General features: G+C 38.5%; 7 protein-coding genes across 8 annotated transcripts in view; 1 reads left to right on the forward strand and 6 right to left on the reverse strand.

Moving 5' to 3' along the window:
• LOC114140903 (uncharacterized) overlaps positions 1 to 26,114 on the reverse strand; it is a 1,158,965-nt gene that overhangs the window by 181,185 nt on the left and 951,666 nt on the right.
• LOC114140937 (histone H3) lies at positions 264 to 1,009 on the reverse strand. Its single transcript, XM_028011287.1, has one exon. It carries the CDS (start codon positions 811 to 813, stop codon positions 403 to 405), a length of 411 nt encoding a protein of 136 aa, XP_027867088.1. The 5' UTR covers positions 814 to 1,009; the 3' UTR covers positions 264 to 402.
• LOC114140948 (histone H1-like) lies at positions 1,659 to 2,622 on the reverse strand. The gene has a single exon (XM_028011299.1). The coding sequence runs from the start codon at positions 2,590 to 2,592 to the stop codon at positions 1,987 to 1,989; it is 606 nt and encodes a 201-aa protein (XP_027867100.1). The 5' UTR covers positions 2,593 to 2,622; the 3' UTR covers positions 1,659 to 1,986.
• On the reverse strand, positions 4,506 to 5,225 carry LOC114140933 (histone H2B 1/2-like). Its single transcript, XM_028011281.1, has one exon. It carries the CDS (start codon positions 5,181 to 5,183, stop codon positions 4,809 to 4,811), a length of 375 nt encoding a protein of 124 aa, XP_027867082.1. The 5' UTR covers positions 5,184 to 5,225; the 3' UTR covers positions 4,506 to 4,808.
• LOC114140947 (histone H4) lies at positions 6,583 to 7,251 on the reverse strand. Its single transcript, XM_028011297.1, has one exon. The coding sequence runs from the start codon at positions 7,099 to 7,101 to the stop codon at positions 6,790 to 6,792; it is 312 nt and encodes a 103-aa protein (XP_027867098.1). The 5' UTR covers positions 7,102 to 7,251; the 3' UTR covers positions 6,583 to 6,789.
• LOC114140940 (histone H2A) lies at positions 7,534 to 8,425 on the reverse strand. Its single transcript, XM_028011289.1, has one exon. The coding sequence runs from the start codon at positions 8,410 to 8,412 to the stop codon at positions 8,026 to 8,028; it is 387 nt and encodes a 128-aa protein (XP_027867090.1). The 5' UTR covers positions 8,413 to 8,425; the 3' UTR covers positions 7,534 to 8,025.
• LOC114140913 (CCR4-NOT transcription complex subunit 2-like) lies at positions 9,637 to 21,557 on the forward strand. 2 transcript variants are annotated; one of them, XM_028011233.1, is made up of 15 exons: positions 9,637 to 9,726; positions 12,362 to 12,496; positions 12,660 to 12,726; positions 13,547 to 13,694; positions 14,168 to 14,365; positions 14,866 to 14,921; positions 15,026 to 15,178; positions 15,762 to 15,889; positions 15,973 to 16,093; positions 16,165 to 16,321; positions 17,102 to 17,163; positions 17,342 to 17,391; positions 17,494 to 17,594; positions 17,676 to 17,820; positions 19,102 to 21,557. In XM_028011233.1, exons 2-15 carry the CDS (start codon positions 12,374 to 12,376, stop codon positions 19,186 to 19,188), a joined length of 1,596 nt encoding a protein of 531 aa, XP_027867034.1. In that variant the 5' UTR covers positions 9,637 to 9,726; positions 12,362 to 12,373; the 3' UTR covers positions 19,189 to 21,557. The 2 variants fall into 2 exon arrangements, with proteins under 2 accessions (XP_027867034.1, XP_027867035.1); XM_028011234.1 differs by having other exon boundaries at positions 15,026 to 15,151.

Genomic DNA, 26,114 nt, shown 5'->3' on the forward strand with positions numbered 1-26,114 from the left:
CTGTATTTTGAATTGTTATTTATTTTTTTGAGATTGTATTTTTACTGGAGTCATTAATGGAATAATCACCTTATTCCATTGGAATAATTGCTGTCTTTAGGTCTTTTTATTTTTTTTAAATAAAAAGGGTCTGCGACAGACTGGCGACCTGTCCAGGGCGTACCCCGCCTCCCGCCTGGAACGTAGCTGGAGATAGGCACCAGCAACCCTCCCGACCCCATTAGGGACAAGGGTGAACAGACAATGGATGGATGGATGGATGAAATAAAAAGGGTCATAAATAGCTCACCCTTCATGATTTACATATTAGTAAACACTTAAATTTAAAAACATTCGTCTTAAGGTGTATGTAGGTGGCTCTTAAAAGAGCCGTTGGTTTGTTGAAGCGAGTCAGGAGTCAGTTTAAGCCCTCTCTCCGCGGATACGGCGGGCCAGCTGGATGTCTTTGGGCATGATGGTGACCCTCTTGGCGTGGATGGCGCACAGGTTGGTGTCCTCAAAGAGACCCACCAGGTAAGCCTCGCTGGCCTCCTGCAAAGCCATGACGGCGGAGCTCTGGAAGCGCAGGTCGGTCTTGAAATCCTGAGCGATCTCCCTGACCAGGCGCTGGAAGGGCAGCTTACGGATCAGCAGCTCGGTGGATTTCTGGTAGCGGCGGATTTCTCGCAGAGCCACGGTGCCGGGCCTGTAACGGTGAGGCTTCTTAACTCCGCCGGTAGCTGGGGCGCTCTTACGGGCAGCTTTGGTTGCCAGCTGCTTCCTGGGAGCCTTTCCTCCGGTGGATTTACGAGCGGTCTGCTTGGTTCTGGCCATGTTATTACTGTTTTCTTCTCGCTGTTTTACGGTGAAGAGATGTGTTCTCAATGAGAACAGCGCTCTTATAAGGAGACTGGCAGCAGGCGGTCACTTCTGATTCGCTGAGGTTGTTGACGTAGTGAGACCAGTCTGACTCAGCTATTGGTTAGATTTGAATTTTCAAAATAAAGCGGGAGAGACGTCTAAATAACGTCGAAAAGGAAGAGGGGAAGGGGGGAATGTTACACGTTTAAAGAAAACGTTGAAATTTATATCAATTGTTTTTTACACTAGCCACGAAATATTCTACTTTTGAAATGTAATGATTAATACTAACATAATTTTAACTATTGCTCATCACTATAATTATTTGCATCATAAAACATTATCTTATTATAAAACGTTGTCTGCACACAAGTACATGCAGTTCCTTTTATCCATTATTTATTTAGTTACTTAGTTATTGTTTGTAGTTGATGTAAGATCTCATTTTCAACAGGGCCCTTCAAATACATAAAACATTATAAATAAATACAAAATATGACACACATATAAACGCATTTGAAAATCTGTACAAATTAGTTAATAAAATATACTTTACTTTACTGAGCTCCAAGGAGAACTTTATTTGTTAATGAGCTTTACCTTCTAGTGTTAAATATTAGAAAATACAAATATAACAATAAACTACATAAAATGTACTTTAAAAACCCACCTGCTTCTTCTGTTTCATTTGAGTTGGAAATATTCAGTATCCTTTTTAGTTCACACCCTAAATAATAAATATAAATTTAAACATGTTCAATAAGTTATTTCAGTAGTTTACATCCATCTGTCAAAAAGGACACAATTTTAATCTAAAATTACTCAAAACTTAATTTGCTGCAGTTTTAATACAAGGAGTCAATCTTAAATAATTCTGTATATTACTGTCAGCTGTTTTAAAAGTGATCAATACTTTGAAACAGGCATATTCTAGAATAGTTAATATCAAAATCATAATTGTATTTAGCTGTCCTATGGAGCACAACATTAACATTCAGTCAATCCAGTTGATATATTTGTAAAAATATGTGTATGTTGGAAACAAAAAAACAGATTATTTACAGGAGTCATGTCTTAATTTGTATAAGTGGTGGCTCTGAAAAGAGCCTTTGGTGCCTTAAGCAGTGGTTGGAGGAGAAAAGTTGTTTACTTCTTGGCCTTCTTCGCTGCGGGTTTTTTGGCTCCCGTTTTCTTGGCTGCAGGCTTCTTAGCAGCCTTTGGCTTCTTAGCGGCGGGCTTTTTAGGGCTCTTTTTTACCACCTTTTTCGGAGATTTCTTGGCCGCTGCCTTTTTCGGAGATTTCTTGGCCGCTGCCTTCTTCGGAGATTTCTTGGCTGCTGCTTTCTTAGCGGCGGGTTTCTTGGGTGTTGTGGCCTTCTTGGCGGCTGGTTTCTTTGCCTTGGCGGGAGCCTTCTTCTTCACCACCTTCTTGGCCGGTTTGGCGGCTGTGGGCTCCTTCTTAGCGAGCTTGAAGGACCCAGTTGCTCCGGTTCCTTTCGTTTGGCTAAGAGTTCCCTTCGTCACAAGCTTGGTAACGGCGGTGTTGATGCGCTTGTTGGCCTTGGCCACATCGACGCCTTTCCCGGCCAGGACCTTCTTGAGCGCCGCCAGAGAAACTCCCTTGCGCTCCTTGGAGTCGGCCACGGCGGCCACGATGAGTTTGGGTAGGCTGGGTCCATCTTTCTTAGCCTTGGTAACGGACTTCTTCTTCGGTGCTTTAGCCGGTGCGGCTGCTGGAGCTACTTCTGCCATGATTCTCAGTTACTGTTAGTGATTCTCTGTTGTCGTCCAGCAGGAGGCGGAACTTATAAAATTCATGAGAACCGTAAAGAGACAACTCAGGCCGCCGCTCTGCTGCCGTCTGAAATGCGTCCCCATTTGTGCTTTCTTCGCCACATTTAAGGCTTTAAATCTCCACTAAAGTGGCGTTTTCTATCTTAATTACCATTGTAACGGAAAGACAACTGTTCTCTCTCTACAATAAGGCCATATTTGCCTGACAGGATTTTCTCTTTTTGATCCAGGAGCGCTGGAAGGTGTCGGAATCTCTTTAATTCTGTGCATCGAGTAGCGAGTTTTCCCCACATTTCTTCTCCTAAAACATCTAAAATCATTTTGCGGAAGACATAATCGCGGTGCTGTCGATAAAAAAGAAGGTTGCGGACAAAATAAAAGTATTTTGGTTGTCATGTTTAGATTATCTGGGTGTTAAATAGGAATGGTTTTCCCGACAGTAAACACACAGAAACTGTCTATGAATAAACCAGTCAGGATTCCTCTCCTGGAAGAATCCAATAGCAATGACTTATATCCCATCAAATAAATAATCAAAATAAATATTATCAGAATTTTATATCAGATTTCGATGTAGAAGTTCACATACGCAGTATGTGTTCATTTTTTTAGGAGTAGAAAATAGATTTATTTCCTCATTATATCTTTGAATTTGCATTTACAAATCAGATTGATGGACTCATTTAACAAATGTTAACTGAAAAATCTTTGCATATTTACACTCCTGTAGACTTTTATGTTATTTAAAGTCTCCCAAATTGAATTGATAGTCACAAGTAAAACATTTCAAGATATTGATTAGTAATATTTAATGCAGCATTTAATGCAATTTTTAAAAAATGAGGGGTGGATAGTTTAGGGCACAACACTTAGACTTTTATGACGTCATTCAGATCATTTTTGACATGAGTGAAATTTTATTTCTCAGGCGAATGGTATTACATATATTAAGAGTTAGAATGTGTTTTGCTTCTATTGGAAATCTGTTTCAGCGATAGACAGATATGGATTTGGAATAATTTTCTCAACCTATACAGAAATGAAAATCAAAGTATATTTGTACAATCTGTTTTAAATGATTGAGCAACTCTACTATGCAGTCAGCAAAACGGAAATAAATGAAAACCAGACTTCTAATAGGATGATCATAAAATTAGCTGGTGGTTTTCAACATTGGAGGAATCGGTGAAATATGAAGCAGCTGTTCGCTTCCATCAAGCAAGTATTGTCTGATCAACGTCCTTCTATTAATACTTGTAATAAATAAGAATAAATAATTTCAACATTTGTTTTATTCTGAATTAAACAGTTTTTTAGATTAAAGAAACATGGTAGAAAGTAGTTTGAGAAATGTTGGTGTTTGAAATGGAACATTGTAATTTTTCTCCAGTTTTAATGGCAAAACAAAAATGTAGGATGAAAGGGTTTGTTCAATATTTAACACTTTAGCTTTTCTGCAATTTCTGCACAACTACATAAGGACTTTTGATTCAAGTTGTATTTGTGTGGCCCGATATCAAGATATTATCTTGGCCACATGAATTTCAATAAATAGAACCTGTTATTTCAAATTTTAGCCTTTGGTTTTGTTTTTTATATTGTGATTCCTTGCATTTATTTTTAGTTTTAAGCTATAATTCCATTTTTTTCCCAGTTATATTCCATTGAACTTTTCTTTTTTGGATGATTACAGTTAGATTGTTTTAATATAAACTGAACATGGATTACAAAACTTAAGAGGTTCAACACAGATGTAAAATAACTAACTTAAGGATATATAATAGATTGAGACATTTTCGCTGTGTATCATAGTTACAATTCTCCATTTTGGTCAGTTGGTTCTGGAACAAAAAGGCAAATATTTCAAACCATATGGAACAAATTCAAAAGGTTTTATTAATAAATCTATAAATCTTCCATAGATATGAGAACTGGAATCAGTATAAATGTTTCACAGGTTCAAAATGAAAATAAATATTAAACGCAAAAACACTGCAAACAGATAATTACGATGCATGAAAGGGTGGAACTCCCACATTGTTTTCTACTTAACATCACACTTTTCATACATTTAATACAAAACTTCACCTTTGGCATAAACAGGATTTCTGCTTCAAGTTGTATTTGTGTGGCCCTAAAAAGGGCCTTTGTGGTTTAGATGGTAAACGGCAGGTTTACTTGGAGCTGGTGTACTTGGTGACCGCCTTGGTGCCCTCAGACACGGCGTGCTTGGCCAGCTCACCGGGCAGCAGGAGGCGCACGGCCGTCTGGATCTCCCTGGAGGTGATGGTGGAGCGCTTGTTGTAGTGAGCCAGACGGGAAGCCTCGGAGGCGATGCGCTCAAAGATGTCGTTGACGAACGAGTTCATGATGCTCATGGCCTTGGACGAGATGCCGGTATCGGGGTGGACCTGCTTCAGCACCTTGTACACGTAGATGGCGTAGCTCTCCTTCCTGGTCTTTCTCCTCTTCTTGCCTCCTTTACCGGCCGTCTTGGTCACGGCTTTCTTGGAGCCCTTCTTGGGAGCAGACTTGGCGGGTTCAGGCATCCTGATGTGTTCCTGGGAAACAGCAACGAATGAGGAGGCTCGGCACAAACTACTATTTACAGAGGCTGCATGTAAATGTGAGCGCGCTGTCGCCTGCCTCCGATTGGCTGAGCTCATCGGTAGGTTAGTGTGTCTGTGAGCTGTGAGCCTCTCTAGAGCAGTGGTCCCCAACCATCGGGCCACGGACCGGTACCGGTACGCGGACCAATTGGTACCGGGCCGCGCAAGAAATAATGAACTACTTCCGGATCTCTTATTTTGAAAATCCTAAACCGGATTTTACCTGTTACGTCTTGCACGTCAAAATTGAGCCAACTTGCAGCAGAATGAGTAATAAAATAACATCAGAGTACAGTGAACCGTCGCTATTTCGCGGTTCCGCTGCTTCATGGATTTGCACCGTGCATTGTGTTCTGCATCCTGATTGGCTAAACAGTCTCTCCGCTTCTTCTCTACCTGTGTGTCAACAACGTTGCGGTTTAATATGTACACATATGTAAAACAGCTTGCTTAATTTAACATAATCGATGGTAAAACCGCTACAGAGCGGAGTCAGGCTGCAGCGGCTCAGTCAGAAGAGCAGTGAAATACAGGCGAGTCACTATTTGTGCTTCTGTACTTTGTTTTTGTTTTTTTTTCATAATCATTTTTTATTTTCTCCCTTTCTAATCCAATAACTCAGGTCGCGGTGGGGCGGCGCTGATCTCCGCAATTCGGGCACAGGAATCCGCTTTCAGTTCATATTAAAATTATTATTTTACAGTACAGTAGTTATTTGTATTTGGTTTCAATGTATTATGGAGTATTTTATTGTATAATAAATGTAAAAAAATAAAGGTTCCTACTTCGCGGATTTCGCCTATCGCGGGTGGTTGGGGACCGCTGCTCTAGAGCACTGCGTTGATGTTTCCTTTTATATATATTTTTTTTTAGAGTTCGAGCACAAATCATCAGTTATTGATATTTTTACATGTTAAAGAAACTATCAATGTTTTTCATTGGCCACTTACATATTAAATCTTATGACACCTGAATAACATGTTAATGATATGTTGTCAAATTTTTATTGATTTCATTTTTTCCACCTTTCACTTTAGGAATGTTTCAGGTGATGGCAGAGGTGAATATCTATTAACTACATTTACTTGAGTAACGTTTTTGGGGAAAAAATATTTTGGGAGCAGCTTTACCACATAGTTTTCACTTTTATTTAGCTACCCCTTACTTTATGAAAGAAAATTCAGGTAGGGCTTCATTTGCTTGAGAATGAATGTTGAGTACTCTACCAAGGGTAACTTTCTCTGTACATACCTAATTTTATACATTTATGATGTATAAATCTTTATATTAATTGATTATAAATGTCTTTAGTACTATGTAGTATTAAAATTTTCCAGACAAAATATGAGGTTAGTCAAATTCATCAGTACATAATGCTAGCTCCAACAATCAATAGTGTTTAGTGTTAAAAATAAAATTCAGTCTTATATACCACAATACAAGTCTTTAGAAGCAGCGAATAAATATTAAAATTCAGGAACATCTCTTTAAGAAGTGTGGGTGGCTCTTAAAAGAGCCGTTGGTTTGTAGTAAGAAGCTGGTAGATTTAACCGCCGAAGCCGTACAGAGTGCGGCCCTGCCTCTTGAGAGCGTACACCACATCCATCGCGGTCACGGTCTTCCTCTTGGCGTGCTCGGTGTAGGTGACGGCATCACGGATAACGTTCTCCAGGAAAACCTTGAGCACACCGCGGGTCTCCTCGTAGATGAGACCGGAGATACGCTTGACTCCACCGCGGCGAGCCAGGCGGCGGATAGCGGGCTTAGTGATTCCCTGGATGTTATCACGGAGAACTTTACGGTGACGCTTGGCGCCTCCTTTCCCGAGTCCTTTACCCCCCTTTCCGCGTCCACTCATTGTGCTTTAGTTGTATCACGATACTGACCGAAGAAGGCAGAACGTCTGGCTTTAAGTTTGTGTCACGGACGTAAGAGAAGACAGTCAAGGCGCCATATTTCTACTTCCGCCTCAAGATTACGCCAAAGAGCACACATTTCTACTCAATAAATATTACATAACAAAAACAGAAAATGCGTAAGAACTAATCAAACTAAGAATTACAATGTCTAAATAAAATGGATTACTAGCTTTTTGTGAATGAATAAAAAAATTAATTTAATTCACATCATAGCCTATATACACTTCTTATGTACCATCAGGATTTGCAAGTTAAATGTACAAACAGGTGTGCTGAAATTTATTTTATTACATTTTTTTTGAGTTAACGATCTCAATCCTTTTGATAGCTTTTTTAATTAATTTTTTTTTTAACAAATCCTAACTTTTTTTGCCATCTCATGTTGTATAATGTTAAATCTCTTCGGGCCGTATTTGCAATCTAAAAATTATTTTGATACTCTCTAGTCCAATTAATGGATTTTACATATTTGGTTTACTTGGGTTCTATCACATTAGCTTGAGAAGCGTTCCATTAACCCAACCTGGTGGATTTTAGACAAAGCATTGCTATGAAATTTTGACAAAATTCAGAAAGTTATACTTGTATATTCAGTGTTTTACAACATTTGATTTCAGGATATTTTGGGAATAGTTCAAATTTTCAGGAGATATTTAGTACTACATGTCTCACTACCAAAAAGAAGAAGAAAAACTTCATAGCATCCTTCTAATGTTGGCGAAAACAAACAATTTGTAATTTTGTAGCATAAATCATATGCATATGTTTTGGCCTGTAGATACAAGTGAGGAGTTTGCTTTTGAGATAGATGTGGGTGGCTCTTAAAAGAGCCGTTGGGTTTGTAGTTTTGAAGCTGTAACGGTTTACTTGGCCTTGGCTGCTTTCTCGGTTTTCTTGGGCAGCAGGACAGCCTGGATGTTGGGGAGAACACCACCCTGAGCGATGGTGACTCCACCCAGCAGCTTGTTGAGCTCCTCGTCGTTGCGGACGGCCAGCTGCAGGTGACGGGGGATGATCCTGGTCTTCTTGTTATCGCGGGCAGCGTTTCCAGCCAGCTCCAGGATCTCAGCGGTCAGATACTCGAGCACCGCCGCCAGATAGACTGGAGCTCCGGCGCCGACGCGCTCGGCGTAGTTTCCTTTCCTCAGCAGCCTGTGAACACGGCCCACTGGGAACTGGAGCCCCGCACGGGATGAGCGGGTCTTGGCCTTAGCTCTGGCTTTGCCGCCGGTCTTTCCACGTCCAGACATTTTCTTCTATATGTTTTCTTTCTTTACAGATGAAGATAATCGTTCCAAGCTGATGTCAGCTATATATACAGAACACTGCTGCTCACTCATTGGTCAGAGTGAGCGTTAGGAGGGTTGTCCAATCACAGTTGAGCTGGTGTCACTTTTCAGTTTGCGCCACAAATTTCCACTTCCCGACACGGTCCCTTTCAAAATAAGACGAACATTTCAAATTCAAATTTAGAAAAGATACGGTACAAACTCATTGTGGACAAATGGAAACAGTGGAACTTTTCTTTTTGGAATGTAAAAATTATACACATGAAAGCCTGGTATTAATTATACATTTAAATATGAATATAAGTAAGTTAGAAGTAAGGCAGCTACTTCAAAGGTAAGCTGGGGATGTAGTTTTTAGCAGCATTTTTATTTTTTTAAGAAAAGCGTGTATTATTATTAAATTTCCCTTGTGGATCAATAGAGTATGTTTGAATTTGAATCTGTATATCTCATCCATTCTCCAATCATGAAGGTTGTAATGTGGCATGTACTGCATGGGGTTTTTTTTACAGTAAAACATACTGTAATTACTGTATGTTTTTGAAAACTACATACATCTGTGAACTGTGTCTTGTTTAGTAGGCTGGCATCTAATGTAGTCGGTTTAAGATCAATAAGTTCGGTGTGTTACAGTAAATTATATTAAATCTCAACTGAGTCCTGAAAACTACAGGATCGTTAAATAATTAACTTTTCATAAACTATGAGGGATTCTATTGAAAACTATTGCATAGTAAACTACAACAAACTTCTTTCAAATGCGCTAAATTTGAGTACATTGCAAAAAAATCTAATAAACTACAGTGACGTCACTTAAACTGCAGTTAATGTGTGTCAGCTATAGCAGAATACAACTATTTACATTTTATTTTATCAGAATTGATCTCAGTAAATTATAGCATGGATCAGTAAGCTAGTTAATTTCAGTAAATGTTAATAAACCATAATTGAGTTCATTAATACTATGGTGCAATTCAGTAAATTACAATTAACATTTTTAAAATACAGCAAATTTGAATAAACGACAGAAAAGTAAGCTACTATACATTTAATGCACTGTAGAAGTAGTAATTCCAATAAATAACAGTGATGTTCAGGGACAGAACAGTAGATTTGAGTTAACTAAAGCAAAATTAAATAAACTACGTAATAAATCAGAACTGTTTTCACTAAACTATAGAGTAGATCAGTAAACTACAGCAGAATGATGGCCCTCAGAGGTCAGCATCTCAGCATCCTGTCGGCCATCTTGTAGTGGGAGGACAGATTGATGCGGTGAGCTCCTTTTTTGTATTTTTTCCTGATTTCATTGATCTTTTAAATGCTTATTGGGATAAACTCTTTATAAACCATCACAGGGTGTGTTTCTGGGATGATATGAATCGCGCAGTGAGGAGAAACGGTGTGAAAAGAAGCTTTAAAACCAGCAGTTGGTTGGTTTTTGTTGTTGTTTTGAGGGAACTAGCTGACGGAGCCGCAGCAGGCCTCCCCTTCAATTACAGGGACAAAAACACAGTTTTCTCCCGCTCTGATCTTTTTCCTGTAGTCTACCTGTTGGAGCACAGTGAAACCGACCGTATCTCTGGGAATAATTACCTAAAAAATGTTTTCACGGTTCAGTTGTAGCTGGCTAGCTAACGCTTAGCTGTCATGCTAACAACCTAGCGTTTTCTATGGATTTAGCTACAAGCTAACGGCGGCTAGCTGCAGCTTTGAGCATCGTTTATAGCGTATACATTGACACGGTAAAACAGATTTTATACACACCAAACTAACAAACAAACTATCACGACGAGTCGTAGTTATTTACTGATGCGTCTTTACTTGTAAACTGACTATTGTTGATGCTAGCGTTAGCCTACATCTCCTAGCTTCTTGCTACACATCCAGGCTTATAAACCGACCGACTCGCTTTCATAACTTCTACTGGAGGACTTTAATGAGGTTGCTCTGCAAACTGTCGTTCAAAGGAATAAAAATTGTACTTTAAGTAAGTCTGCATTTAACCTTTTTAGTTTTTGTAGATATATGATGTTTAACCAGCTGTGGTAAACAAAAGGAAATAGCGTCGATCGACGCTGCAACAAGGATTAGTATTTCACCTGCTTTATGGTTCCTTTTGTGTTTAAATATGTAACCCAAGATGTGTTGGGGAAACAAACGGTGTAATGTTTGTGCAGGTTAGACTGGTCATCACATTTAGATGAGCTTTGATCAAATCTGACATTAAAACATCTTATACTTAATTCAGGTGCAAGGAAAACTGAAAATAGATCCTGAATTATCAGGAACCTTTTCCACCTGTCAGATTACTTTGAGAGATTTAATGTTATGAAGTTCTGTGTTTCTACAAGCCTGCATGTGAATGCAAGCTCTGGATGTGTGTGTATTCACCTACAATAGGAGAATTTGGAATAAGTGGATCAACAAGAAATGTTGCTTTAAATGTTTAGAAAAGTTAGTTAAAGAGTAAAAAATAAACTTGTGCATCCAAATTATTAAAGCGGGGATGTATTAAACATTTTATCAGTTCCAGATTTCTTGTATTGAATGATAAAGGTCTGATCTTTTGGACAAAAAGGTTTTCATATTAATCAGTTGAACTGTTTTAAATCCAGTTTGCACTGACTGTTTAAGTTAATTTTCTGCCTTCCAGTTGGTTTACACTCATAATATGGAACTGTTTGGAGATTATGATGTATACTCTGGATAAACAGCAATATTGATTTTTCAGAGGAAGTTCTGAGCTGAACCTAAACTTACCTCAATAAACCACCTATCCTGCTTCCCAGATCACCAAATAAATACTTAACTGCTGGCTGAACTGATTTAACTTGAGTGACCAACTGCAGTTAGATATAATGATGGAGTCGCATTACCACGTTTCCATGATCAGAGCTGATCTTTTTGATCATTTTGATCGAGAAATTTGATCGATTGGCTGCTGCTGCTTTTACCTGCATCCATCTCTGATCTAACCTGGTGATTTTCCAGAATCAGTCATACAGGTAGAGCGCTGCAAAAACTGAACCAGCTCTAAAAACTTACATTTCAGGAGCTTTAACTGCTTCTTATTTACCAAAGTAGTGAAATTATTACCTGCTTCTCACCTAGAAAATGATCAAACTAGAGCAGGACGATACACCTGAAAAACTTGTCATGATATAACAGTTTCATATCAGTCCATCAATAATTATAGATTTTTTTTAATAGTATGTCAAACTGGTGATGTGAAGCTTCCTGTTTTATCCAGTTTTCTCTAGACTTTTTTATTTTTAAGCAGTTATGAGTCACGGTGGTGAAACCTTAAACTGCTGGTGTGCAAATTACTCAGCAGGTTGTTGCTAGGTAACCGAAGAGTGAGTGAGTCAGTGAGATTGAGCGGCTAAAGTCTTTCTTCTGCCTACATCTCCCAGAATACTGTGCTGTTCTGGATTGGAGTTCAGTGAATATTTTATATGTTGAATTTTGAATATTCTATCAGCTGTATTACCTATTGACATTGATCAGGTGTTGATTGTGATATGTATAGTTATTAATTTATTGTCCAGCTTCATTGATTTCATGAAAAGCAACATTTTCCTTATTGCCCTGGAAAGAAACAGAGTTGTGCAGTAGTACATCTGACTACAATAAACAGTTCATGCAGAATTTTTCCACAGAGAAATGAACCTTTACTCAGCAAGTTCATTTTGTTCCTGAGTTCTGGGAAGAGAAAGATTAATCTCAGTCTGCATTATTCAGGCAGGAAGTTTTCTTTTTCACATCCTAATCTGATCAGAACATCTTTAGTCTCTCTGCGGGGAACCTTAAAGAAATGTGACTGGTCTGTTTTGTCATGAATCGGATGTGTGACCAGACGTTTGGATCCCAGTTTCCTGCGTTCTGACCGTCTCTGATTGCTCCTCAGGTGACACGCGGAATGTTTGGTGCTACCAGGAAGAAGTTCATGGAGGGGGGGATCGAGAGCGAGTACTCTTCGGACGACTCCAGCCTCTACTACAACCACACGTCCATGTTTGCTCCTCACCGGGCCGACAAAGACGTAAGTCTCTGTTCTGCTTCAACGCTGAAAACCCAGTTAGCATGAGTTTGACAATATGAAGAAAAAATCAATGCTCCCTTCTAGCTGCTGTAGCTCTTTGCACCGTAGTTGTTTAGTGTTTTTTGTTGTTAAGTGGTCAACTTGTTTTTGTTCTTTTTTTCAGATGCTGTCGTCTTCCTCCTCATCCAGTCAGCTGTCGCAGCTGGGAGCCAGTTTATACGCCCCACAGAGTAAGATCAACACTCAGATCAGTTCAGCCTCTCCTGTGAGGGTCCAGTAGATCCAGCTGAGGTCCTCTGATACGGCTGGCTTTGGTTAAAGTTCATCACTGAAATATGTTGCTTCTTTCTGTCTCATCATCACAGATTTTCCATTTTCATTATCAGTAGTTCTCAAGTTTTTCTGAAAGTTTTTCACTGGTTTTCTTCAGATTTTAGCTACTTTTTCACTAAGCTTTTAGGTTTATAAAGTGATTATTTACTTAGCTTAAGGAGGAGCTCAGGAGAAATGAGGCTGGAGACCTAGCAGACTAATTATAAGGTATTAATCTATATTCAAATGATTCAGCTTTTTGATATCTTTTATGCTTTTTATAAAATCCTAATTTTAGTTTAATGCGAGTTTTTGCCCGTTTTCAGGTTTACGATGTAACCCAATGATGGAATTCTTCCACTGTAGTAACCGATGCTTTTTCAAGTTTACTCCGTTTTCACCAACGAAATGCTGCCGTTTGTAAATATTTCACTCTACAGAAATAATTTATGCATCAAAACGTAGCTACAGGCGTTAGCTTTGAGGAAGTGTAAGCGTCATTGCTGAAGGTTTTACGGTTTTCTTTAAAACACTGCCTCAGCGCGGACATGTCACCCCGGCGTCCATGTGAAAAATCTTCAGCTCTGTCTTTCTCTTCAGCATCAGCAGATCGTCATGAATCTCTCCAACCTCTTTGCTCTGCTTGGCTCAGATCAGCATAAAACCTTTTAGTTTTATTCTCTGAGTTAAACACAGAAACTTCATCTTGTGTGTTTCCGTCTCTCCCCGCGGCTGCAGGTGCTCTGGGTTTCCCCATCCGTGGGATCAACAGCAGCGCGGCGCCGCAGCTCAGTCGAAGCTCGCTGACCCAACCCGCCGGCCAGCTCTCCAATCACACCAGTACTCCCAACTCCGGACCGCTGCACACGCCCTCGTCGCCCAACAGGTTTGCCCCCTCATGTGTTTGCTTTTACTGTCATGTTTTGGTTTTTTTTATTTATTAGTTGTTCTGTTGTTTATAAAATAGCCTGAACTTTTAAAATGATGAACTGATCCTTGTTGTTACAGTGAATTTATGGTTTTAATTTGGTTTCATGGTGGAGTAGAAACAGAAATTAAAGTTTATTATTATTTTGCTTTTTTCTTGAAAAATGAACCCTATTATTTGTTTCTTTACGTCTTTTAATGTATTTCTAATATTAAATTAAAAAAAGACTTGATGGAAAAATCTGCACAAAGTACAAATTTTATTCAATTAATCGATTACTAAAATAATCCCTGGTTTTTCTAGCTCCTGTTTTATATTATATTGACTATAGTGTAGATGCTGAAATAATAAACACAGAATCTGTTTCTTTAAACATCATGATGATGTTTTATTTGATGAAAGTGACGTATTCCCGACTCTTCCTTGTTCAGGGCCTCCATCATGCCCTTAACCAGCAGCCGCAGCGTTCTGAACCACAACCAGCAGGTGGGCGGTCCTACGGGGCAGACGGGCGGAGGAGAGCGAGGCGGCGGCGCAGGGCGGAGCGCAACCATGGGGAGTCCCAGCAGGTCGTCTCCCAGCATCATCGGCATGCCCAAACAGCAGCAGGCGCGGTTCTCCTTCAACAGGTTCTTGTGACGCCATCATGATCTGAAATCCTCTCTGTTCTCTAGAGACGTTACAACATTTTGTTTTCAGCTGATCTGTAGAAACTCACACTGAATCAGAGCTGGTCACTTTTAAACTGATTAAAGTGTAAGTCGAGCGTAAAATCCTTTGTAGGTCTTTAATGTACAGCGATTCTGACTTCTTTATTTGTTCAATTAATGATTCATTTATTGTTAAAGAGATAAAAATCATCTCATTATTTTTCCATGTTGGCAGAAGGTTTGGACACCACTGATCAAACTGAACTTCTGCTTATTATGAATGTAATTTTAACAGTTTCACACAGAAACCGGATTCTAGTTTTTATAAGACTTTGTATTTTCGAAACCACTTTAAAAACATTTTCTTGTCTGCAGAACATCTTCTGCTTTACTCTTTTCTTATTTTACTGTCTTTTCTACTGGCTGATTTTTTTTTTTCCAATTATAAGTTCACCCTTTTTTTTTTTTTTTTCCAAAAGGAATCCAGGGTTCAACATGAGCAACTCCTTAACCAGCAACATTTTCAACGGCACAGGTACAAAAAATGAAACCTGGTAGTTTAGATTTGAGTGTCAAGAATAAAAGTAAAAGTTGGTCGAAACAACATTTGAAGCCAGTTTGTTGTCTCTGCTCCTCCAGACGGCAGTGAGAATGTGACGGGGTTGGATCTGTCCGATTTCCCGGCGTTGGCGGACCGGAGCCGGAGAGACGGGAGTTCGAACCCGACCCCGCAGCTGAACCCGCTGGCCGGCCGGGCGCCCTACGGTAACACACAGACGATACAGAACATCCGTACGAGCATGCAGCTTTTTATTTCACTACTGCAAACTGTCAAATGACCTTTCCTGATTTCATTTGTGTTTCTGTCTTCCTGTAATTATTACATAAACGTCAAAATTTTATTGCATTTAATATTTATTGTTATGATGCTGTTCGTGGGTTGTTTTAATATTCATACAGATGCTTGAAAACATTAAATTTCTGTAACAAAGTCCTTGAAAGTGTTTGATTTTAAACTGAACAGTTTTGTAATTAAGTGAAATGTAACATCTGGAAAAAGTTATTTACAATTTAAATCAGATATTTACAAACACCTAATATATGACAGATTTTTCTTCTGACTTGAAGTTAAATCAGACTAAACTTTCCTTGTTAGAATGATCAAAATGATTAGTTTACTGCTGTAGAATGTTGAATAATATCACAAGACGTTATTAATAACAGTAATAAATGACGTTACATAATAGTAAATTGAAGCTATTTTTTAGTTAATTTATGTGATGTTGAAAAAGTTTGAGAAGTGAATTTTTCTGTGTGAAAAGTGAACGAGCCCTGCATATAGTTATGGATCAGTTTATGTTTTAATTATTCCCAGTTGGCATGGTAACCAAGCCATCCAGCGAACAGTCGCAGGACTTTTCGATCCATAATGAAGATTTCCCAGCTCTCCCCGGTCCAAACTACCAAACTAAAGATCCCAGCAGCAACAGCGACGACAAAACGGTCTGAACTCGTCAGTTAGGATGAGCTCACTGTTTCTCAGCTATTTCCTTTCTGAGTTCTTGCTCTCTGCCGTTTCCGAGCAGAACCTGAACTCGTCGGGAAAGGCGTCTTCGAGCGCCGACGGTCCCAAGTTCCCCGGCGATAAAAGCTCGGCTCCGAGCAACAACAACCAGCAGAAGAAAGGCATCCAGGTTCTTCCCGATGGTAAGAAACTCCTCATTCCTCCCCACCGAGCCGCTGCTGCAGTTCGTCTCCTCATTAACGCTGCGTCTCAGGCCGAGTGACCAACATTCCCATCGGCATGGTAACGGACCAGTTTGGAATGATCGGCTTGTTGACGTTCATCCGGGCGGCAGAGACGGATCCCGGCATGGTTCACCTAGCGCTCGGCTCAGACCTCACCACACTGGGCCTGAACCTCAACTCACCTGAGTAAGACGAGCTCACACACACACACGCACACACACACACACACACGCACACACACACACACACACACACTCTAACAGAAGCAGAAAACTAAACTTTAACAGAAAGATTTGAGGGTTTCCCATCAATATTCAGTGTATTTAAGCGCCTTGTATCTTCCAGGCTGTGGTTCTGATCCGGTTCTGTTTTAATCTGCTCTTATATTTCCTGCAGTTTGTTGGAAGTTGTTCTTCTTTTCTCTGGATTTTCTGTAGTTTCTGGTTCGCTCTGTTAGCCGATGGATGAAAATCAGTCAATTCAGTCGAAGGTTAGAAACCTGCCGGGATTTGCTTTAAAATTAGAAATATCGACATGTTAATCTGTCTTTAAATACAGAATGGATGAATTCATTCTTCTTCTGGGAAATTCAAATGTATTATCAAAATGTTGTTTATAACCGAGTAAATATAAAGCAAGAGCACAGAAAATAGAAGAATTAAGAGCAAAATGTGACAAATCACATTAAAACATTGCAGTCTTTGCTTTGTTACACACATATGGATTGTGTTTATTAATTATTTATAATTACAGGTGCATGCCACACTTCTCAGATTTTTATTTGTAAAAGATCGACCAACTTTCTCTGCTGGAGAAAATGAAACACTCTTTGCTTCCTGCTATGACTTTTATCTGACCGGCTGAACTGAGACGAAGTGGAGAAACGTTTAACAGATTTATAAAACATTTCTGCTAAATTGAAACTTCTGGTGTGACAGCAGGTGTGTGTGTGTGTGTTTCTGTCAGGAATCTGTATCCTAAGTTTGCGTCTCCGTGGGCGTCGGCGCCATGTCGGCCGCAGGACATCGGTGAGTTTCCGTGACAACAAACATGAATATTGTAAATGTGCTCATGTTAAAATTTTAAATATTTAACTAGCACTTTGTTCACTCAGCGTCTTGTTCAGTCCTTTTTTAGCACGTTTTAGTGTTTTTCTAGCTTTTTTCAGATTAAGTTCTGAAACCATAATTTGGTTCGTCTCTGCAGACTTTCACGTCCCGTCAGAGTATCTAACCAACATCCACATAAGGGACAAGGTACGCAGCAAAACAACTCTTATTCATTGCTTAAAACCTGTCAAAATGTCTTAGATTTGTATAATCTACATCATTATGACCAGTTTCCTTCTCTGTTTGCAGCTAGCAGCCATTAAGTTGTCTCGGTACGGTGAAGATCTGCTGTTTTATCTCTACTACATGAACGGAGGAGACCTGCTCCAGCTGCTGGCTGCAGTAGAACTGTAAGGCCGCCGTCCTCTGCTGGAATCCCGGCCAGCCCGCACGCTGTGAACTGACCAGCATGTCTGCCTTTCTGTGTCCAGTTTTAACCGGGACTGGCGGTATCATAAAGAGGAGCGGGTTTGGATAACGCGGGCCCCTGGGATGGAGCCCACGTTAAAGACCAACGCCTACGAAAGAGGGACCTACTACTTCTTCGATTGTCTCAACTGGAGGAAGGTTGCCAAGGTGAACCAGTAATTAGGTTTGAAGTAGCTCATATGTACTTCCAGGTTACCTGCAGTAAACTGGGTTAGTTTTTAAACCTGGAATAATTTTACTTTATGATTACACAACATTCATTTTATTAGTTTACCATCTTTGTGTGCCTCAAATCTGTCTAAATATTTCATAACACTAAATCTTAATGATATCTTTATATAACATTTGAAATAATATTTTACTATGCCAGTAACTTTTCCACTGTAACTAACCTAAATTTGGTTAAAAAATGTCCCCAGAATTTCTGTTTAAGTGCTGCAGGAGCAGTTAAAGGGGTTTCTATATAAGCTACAAGGTTAGCTATGCTAACCTTAGAACAGTTCTGCTAACGCTAAAGCGCTACACCAAGATGGCATTTAGTGGAACCAAATACTAAATCACTAAACCGTTAGAAAGACTTTAACCCTCGAGTGCCAACTTTATTTTGATGTTATAATTTAAATATCCTATAACAAACTTAGATTTTCCATTTAAACTGAAAGTTTGCAAAACAGCCAAGAAAATTGGTGTTTCGAATTTATCCAGAAAAATGATTTTAGGGGAAGCTAAGTTGCTAAATGTTCTCAAATATAGCAAAAATGATAAAGCATTGAACAAATGTATTCCATAATTATTAAACAGCATTATTGTTAACTGCAGGTGCCTTTTATGGATTTGAATCGGAAAACGTTGAAAATGTAAATCTGTAACATCCAGCTGATCACACTGAAGATTTCTAATTCAGCCTTTTACTGTTTCAGATCAACATGAGTCACGACTAAACTTGTCATAATAAACAGTAATAAATTAAAGTGAGCTCCATAATTTGCATGTAAATTTGTTTAGTTTGTTTAGTTTAACGGTTAAAGGGAAGCTGCCCTTTAAGATCACTGCAAACATTTGACACACAGTACAAAGTAGTTAGTTTGCTGGAGTTTTTGTTTGTTTTTTGTTTTTGTAAAAATACTGACAGGCAGTTTTGCCTGTTTATTTTTTTGTTCTGAGTCTATTGATTAGTATTTTTGAAGGGCAATTTTCTTCAAAATCCTTCTTTTTTGTAGAAATTAGATATTAGTTAACCTTTCAGAGGGTGAACATGCATTTTATTTATGTTTATCATATTCATTGAACATGGTTTAAAAACATCTACATTATCACTTATATCACATTAATTTCTGGGGCAGTTTATGGTTATGATTCATAAAGTGTTTAATCTTTAACTCTGGCTCAGTGTGAATCTCACTGCAGCGTTTGATTCCTTGTTTTCAGGAGTTTCATCTTGAATATGACAAACTAGAAGAGCGACCTCATGTTCCCTCCACTTTCAACTACAATCCTGCCCAGCAGGCCTTCTGATTGGCTCTTCCTCCTTCCTGACTGCCTGCCATTGGCCCTCCTGGCTCATCAGTCCCGCCCCTGGAGGTTTTCCCGCCTCTGCCATTCACATGAATCTGGCCTGTAAGGACTCAGGACGGTGCCCACCTCTCTGACAGACTTCATCATTTTACCTTTTTCTCTTTTACGTTTGTCTTTTACCTCATTTCTGTTTTTATTTTATTCCCGCTTCTTCTCCATGACTTGTTTTTGGCCTGGTGAGTGAAACAGACAGAGCTGGTAACAACTCAAACACTGACTGTTGTTTTCTAAAGAAGTTTTAACAGAGAAAACTGGGTTTACTCGCCCGTCAGGATGGAGAATCTTTCACTCTGTGGTGCAGAAGAAGCTGAAAATATTTTTCGTTTTTACCAGAATTACAGATCAGGACACGCATCACCACTCAGTGGGCAATCAGGAGACAAAATGCAATGTACATTGTAGCACTATTTCATAATAAAAGAGAAAATATACATATTTTTTCTGTTTTCTTGATGTGATGTAGAGAACTCAGAAATGCCACTTTAACTGAAAAGGGTTGGTTTGTGTTTCCTGAAGCTTTTTTTTTTTTAGGAAACTCAGTTATTTACATTAAAATGATGTTTTTTATTGTCAACAAATCACAACCAAAAAACTAACATTTAAAACTCCTGACGTTTAAAAACAGTAAAGTCTTCATGAAGGTGTGTAGTTTTAAAGCAAATCTTAGTTTTTTCTAAGTTTTTTTTTTTTTAAATAGATTTTAAAAAACAAAAACAACCTAAGATGTTTGAAACGGAAACAGGCAAAAACAATCAATAAAACAACAAAAAGTTCAATTTAATATGAATAAGAATATTGATCATGAAGATTTTTTTTCCTTTTTCATGGAGCAAATAAAAAATAAATAAATAAATTTTATAGTAAAATGTAGGGGAAAAAAATAAACACATCCACTTGTTTGTAAATATTTAAAGGCTCTAGATTCTGATTTGGGCAAAATAATTTATTACATTTCTCATAAAAATCCTTAACTTTTCTCTAAAAATCTGACCATCAACAATAATTTTCATATAGTCAGATATTTCTGCTGGAGTAATCCCAGAGTTGGCTGAAGCTAGCAGCCATTTTGTAGCATTATTGAACATTTTATTTATCTGATATAAAAACAGCCAAAGAATTGTCAGACAGTAAAAACCTGCTCCGATTTTACTGTTAAACAGACACGCTTAGAGTTTTTAAATGTTTATAATATTTATCTTCGAGTGAACTGAGTTGTTTGATGCAGGACAGACATTAGCTTCTCATGACCCGTTAATGGAGGCTCTAATGTCTCTTCTGGATGTTTTCCTGTTTCCTAACATCGGCTGTAAACCTGCAGCAGTCGTTTGGTTTTTATAATAAAATTTTCCAATAATCAACAGAATCGTCTGGAAGTTTCAGTCAGAAATAAAAGCCGCTTAAAAACCTGATTTTAGAGAATATTTTAAACTTGTTTCAAGTGTGATTTTGTGCATTTGTTGACAGTAAAAAACAGCGTGAAACCTCTTACCTCTGTTTGTTTACCTATAACGGAAGATTTTAGTTCAGATTGTTCTGGACTCAAATGGAAACGGCAGCCTTTCTTCAGGTCACAGTCAGCTCTGACCTTTACTTTCTTCTATTTTATCCAAACATCCATGTTTGTTTTTCCATTCCTCTTTGTTTTTATTCCCCTGCTACATTCGTCCTCTTTCCCCCCAGAAGCTCCTCTGACTTTTTGGTTTTCTTGCTGAAATCTCCATGATTGTGTTTTCCTGGTTTGGGACCATTTAACCTGAGGGAAGGAAGCGTGTCATTTTTACCTTTTAGAGCAGCTTTTTAGAGGTGCTAATTGAGGCGGATTTATTGTTGTTGGAGTCGGAACCTGCCATCCTGCTCAGCTAATTTACAGCTGGCTGTAATTAGTGGATGGAGACAAAAACCCAACTCAGACTGTCTGCAAGAAAACCAAACCAAACTCCTTCATTTTTTTACTTCACATTAAGTTACCTTAAACTCCCTCCAGGAGGCGCCACTGTGCCATCTGGGTGTATTCTGAATATATATTCGCGACACCAAGGCAGCAGAACGAAAGAAAGAGAAATTGGCCCCAAACAAGGAGACCCGGCCTCTGAATGATGCAATATGAGACTTCCTGTTATGTCGGTCGCCATGACAACAGCTTGGTCACGCCACAAGCAACAAGCCAAGGACACGCCCACAGACCCATGTGACTTGTCTGAGGAGATTTGATTGGAGGACTTAGCCGTTGGCTGTTTTATCAAATATGGCAGCTAGTGTTTTAATAGGAAAAAAAAGAATAAAATAAATATTCTGGTAATGAAACTGAACGCAGAGTCCAGACTGTTTCTTTCTGGTTGTTTACTCACAATCATATTATTTGGCATTTTGTGTCAGTTTTCTGACATTTTGGTTCGTTCATTTTCAGTTTTTATTTTCGGTCATCCTTCAACAGTTTGGGTTTATTTTGGGCTTGTTTCCTCCAGATGATGAGGGAAATAGTTTTTCTAACATTTCATTTGTTTCTTTCAGTTTAATGTTTAACATCAGATTTACCTCTGATGTTTTAAACTGGTTTGGTAGTTCTCCTGACTTCACGATTATCTGTGAGATTTCATTTGAACTTTTTCTGCTTTTTCATTCAGTTTCAATCCAGGAACCAATAACTCTTTATATATCTTGAGCCACTTTACTCTGGTATATTCAGGCTCTTATTTTGAAGGGATGAATAAATGTACCTCTGAATTCAACCTTCAGCTTTTACAGTCTTAGGAGCCATATCTTCCTCCAGTCCAGCTAAATAAGACTTTAGACCTGCAAGATTTTATGTTTTTCAAGCATTTCCTTTATATTTATTTATTTTATTTTTTGCAGAACATTTCTTATTTTTGAAGAAATGGACTTTATTGCTCTTTTTAGGTTTTAAAATAAAGAACAAACATACATTTTTTACTCATGTAAGTTTTAAGTTGAAAACTACGTTCATCCCCATTTTATAACAAAAATAATAGATCTCAGTGTGATTCTGTCATGGAATATCAATTTATTACATAAAAAACTTAAACCAGTTTTTTTTATTATTATTATTATTAATTTTATATTTAAAACATTAGCTGATCCTTCATCACGATGTCTAATTTTTGCTCCAGCTCATTCTGGGGATCCTACAGGCGTCTCCATGGTGATATCTGCTCTGAATATTTGTTTGTTTGTTTGTTTTTACAGTGTCCCAACTTTAAAATCAATTATTTTCTCTTTCAGTGGATCAGGATTAATTGATGACAGCTTGTCTATCAGCTCCATTTGTAATCTTTAAATACTTCCTGGACGTGCAGGACAGTGTTTGTCCACAGGAGGGCAGGATAACCGTAAAGAATGATAAACAAGCAGGAAATCATGCTCTGGAAAAGGTTTGCTTAGGACACTTTATTATTGCGTTTTATTTGAAAACGTTATAAAATTTGTGATAACAGAACTCGTCTTGGCTGAATACATAAAGGTCCGAGTTGAATCAACAAGATTTTCTTCTATTCTTTCAGTTAATTGACTGATTTACTGCAGATTAATGTTTGATGAGTTAAGAAGGAGCCTTATGATCGAGGATTTCAACCTAAAAATGGATTTAAAACTAAATTTATATTATTTGCAATTTTGTATGTCCAGTGCTTCCAGGTTTCCTTTAACAGGTTGAATAAGAAACAGCATGAAAAAAGTTTTAGTAAGATAATTAATGAGATATAAGCCTTAAATCATTCAACCAAAAACACTGTTAGACTCTGAAAATTATCATCCATCCATCTATCCTTTTATTTATCATCATGTTATCAATGCATCTAAACAAAAGAGACAACCAACCAATCAATCAACCAACCAACCAACCAAACATCCATTGTTTCTCCAGGTCGGGTTCTGCAGTTTCAGCGGTGATCCAGACCGGAAGTCTCTCTCTCCAGCCAGATCGTCCCTCCAGAGGGTCTGGGTTTCAAACCTTTAAAGGTCTGAGTCTCGTGTTTTGTTTTTGTTTTTATCATTTTGTTTCATAAATGGACCAGTGTTGGAAATCTTTCAGAGTTTTGAATAAAACGAAATCTCTCAGTCTCTGCAGTTTCATGTCACCACCTGTAGAGGTCCTCATTTATCTTTTGAGGCTTCCCCAGCATCTGCCCAGTGTTTCCAGTCAGATCACCTCTTCAGGTTTCTGTTGGGACTCAGAGGTTTACGTCCTCTGGCTCAGAGAGCGAGTGATGATCTCGGAGTGTGAGCATTAAATATTTAACGTAGCAGACTTTACAGCAGCTGTTAAATTCAATCTGAGACCAACCAGTAGAATGTGGCGGATTTAATCAGCTGTGAAAATGAGATGTTGAGTTCTGATCATTTATTTCAAATCTAACTTGTTCCTCCAACACGTGACGATGTAAAAATAATTTGCCTGTACAGAAGTTATGTAACCAATAAACCGATCTAAAAAAAAAAATGTATCAGGGTGAGAGTGGGCGAATGAAGCAAATTAAAACTTCACTTCAGTTAATTAGCTCATTTCTTTTTTTTATTGAAGCAACACAGACATCATTAGCTCACGCAGAGTGAGTCAGTTTCCCCTGCAGAGAAAAAAGACCTCCAACTTTAGATGCTCAAATCATTTCTTCTGTCTTAAATATTTTCACATTAGTTGCTGATGTCCAACCTTGACAGCAGCCTTCATCCCTTCATCGCCGAACAAAAAGCTGTTCTATGATCTCATTCTCTTGGTCATGATCCACGCAGGAAACCAACAAGTACACAGAGCTAGCTTTGAGTTAGCAATGCTGGATAATCCCAAAAATACCCCAAAGGCGCCACCAAACTGCCACAGTCCCATCAGAAACAGTAAAGATCTAATCCACTGATCCTCAACCGGACGAAGGAATCCAAGACTCCTCATCAGCATCATAATAATCAGTTTTAATCAAACAAAACATTATTCAGTATGAGTTCAAGAAGCTTCAGTTCTTGTGAATTAATGTGTCCTGGGCCATAACTTTCTCCAGCTGAACAGAAACAAAACTGAAGTTATTATCTTTGGATCTGAAGAGAAACGATCTACAGCCAGCATACAGCTTCAGTTATCACAGCTAGAAACTAGAGATTAGGCCTGAAATCTGGATCTGAACTTTCAGAGCTACATAAAGACAGTTACAAAGTCAGCCTTCTAACACCTGAAGGACATCTCCAGTATTACAGGACTAATGTCCCAGAAAGATCTAGAGAAATTCATCCATGAGTTTATCTTTAGTCGCATTGATTATTGCAACGGTGTCTTCTCAGGTTTCCAGATCCAGAACGCTGCAGCTGGAGTTCTGACTAAAACCAGGAGGATATAGCACTAGCATCTGTCAATATATTTGATGATAATTTTGATGAAGACTTGATAAAATGTAGTATTTATTGTTTGTTTCATAATTGTACTATATTTGCTGCTTTTCTTCAACTTCTTCTAACAATCCAGGCGGAGCTTCCTGTTGAGAAAGTGTCCAAGTAAGTAGATATTTAACATGTATAGCACCTTTCACAAGTCAGAAACTACAAAAATAAAACGGTGTACATGTGACATAAAACAAAAATAAACTAAAAAAGCCAATCTGAACAAATGTGTCCAACTCCCTGCATAAAAAAAACAAAGTGGGTCAAATATCAATGAACAAAAGAGATAAATGCTGGAAATATCTGAAATTTGACCAATTTTGTAATGAAATCTTTATTTTTCTTATGTAACATATGAAAAAAAGTTAACTTTTGACCCTGATTTGTACGTCATTAAAAAGCTGAGGTGAAAGGAAGCTGAAAAGTCTTCATCCTGCAGCCTGAAACTATCAAGCCGCTGCATCAGAGCTTCAGGATGCATCTTGGTGGATTTCTCCAGCCTGTCAGTCGCTGTTGATGGAGGGATTTCCAGCCAAATGTTTCCTCTGCTCCAGCCATGATTGCTTCTGTTTTTCCTGAACAGAAGGAGCAAATATTGTGCAGATCACACCCAGTTCGACTTTAAGCTGAGGTCCCTGTTTTGAACTGTCTGATGGTTCTGCTGTGCACCGACATGTGGGCCGGGTTCTCCCGCTCCGATTCCCGTTATTATTTCTAATCTTTTGATCTCCAGAGATGATGATAATCCCGCCACATGCCTCCCTGATTACTGCCGCCGTGGATTCACTCTGCTGTTCTGAGCTCGGGGTTTTTTGCAGAGACGACACCAGTTGCTACAGTGATTCAGGCGGTTCTGTTCGGACCCGCTGCAGATTTCTGAGATCAAACGGTTTCAGGGTGGCCAAGTCCTTCCTGCAACTTTTAGATGCGTCCTAAACGTTTCCTCCTGATCAGATAATTGTCTCATTAAAGGCTGAAAAAATTCAAAAAATGACATCATGAAAAAGTTCAATTATGAAACTCATTTGTTGTCATTTTGATGATTCTGACTTAGATTAAAAAAACCCCCCCCACAAAATTCAGAGTCTCAAATAATAAGAATATGACATCAGATCAATAAAAACTTTTTTCTCAGCCGAAATGCCAGGCTTCTGAAAAACGTTTAAGTTTTATGTGTCAATCAATTAAGAAATGTAATCAGATTAATCACAATTAATCGCCATCCTTTTTATAAAAGGTTTGAAAAAATGTTTTATGTCTCAAACCAAACATTTCAGTTTTACAGATTTACATATTCAAAAAGATTTAAAAAGTAATTTATTCCAAATGTAATTTAGAAATATTAACTATAAATTGGATAATTTATTGTAGCAATAAGTAATTAATGTTCCAACTCCAGTTTTTCTTCACTCCTTATGAAGCTCAATGTTGTTGCTACCCTGGTTATTAGTGCATTTTTTCCCTCCACTTAACTTTCTATGAAC

This window comes from Xiphophorus couchianus, chromosome 24 (genome assembly GCF_001444195.1).
Source record: "Xiphophorus couchianus chromosome 24, X_couchianus-1.0, whole genome shotgun sequence".
Taxonomy (NCBI): domain Eukaryota; kingdom Metazoa; phylum Chordata; class Actinopteri; order Cyprinodontiformes; family Poeciliidae; genus Xiphophorus; species Xiphophorus couchianus.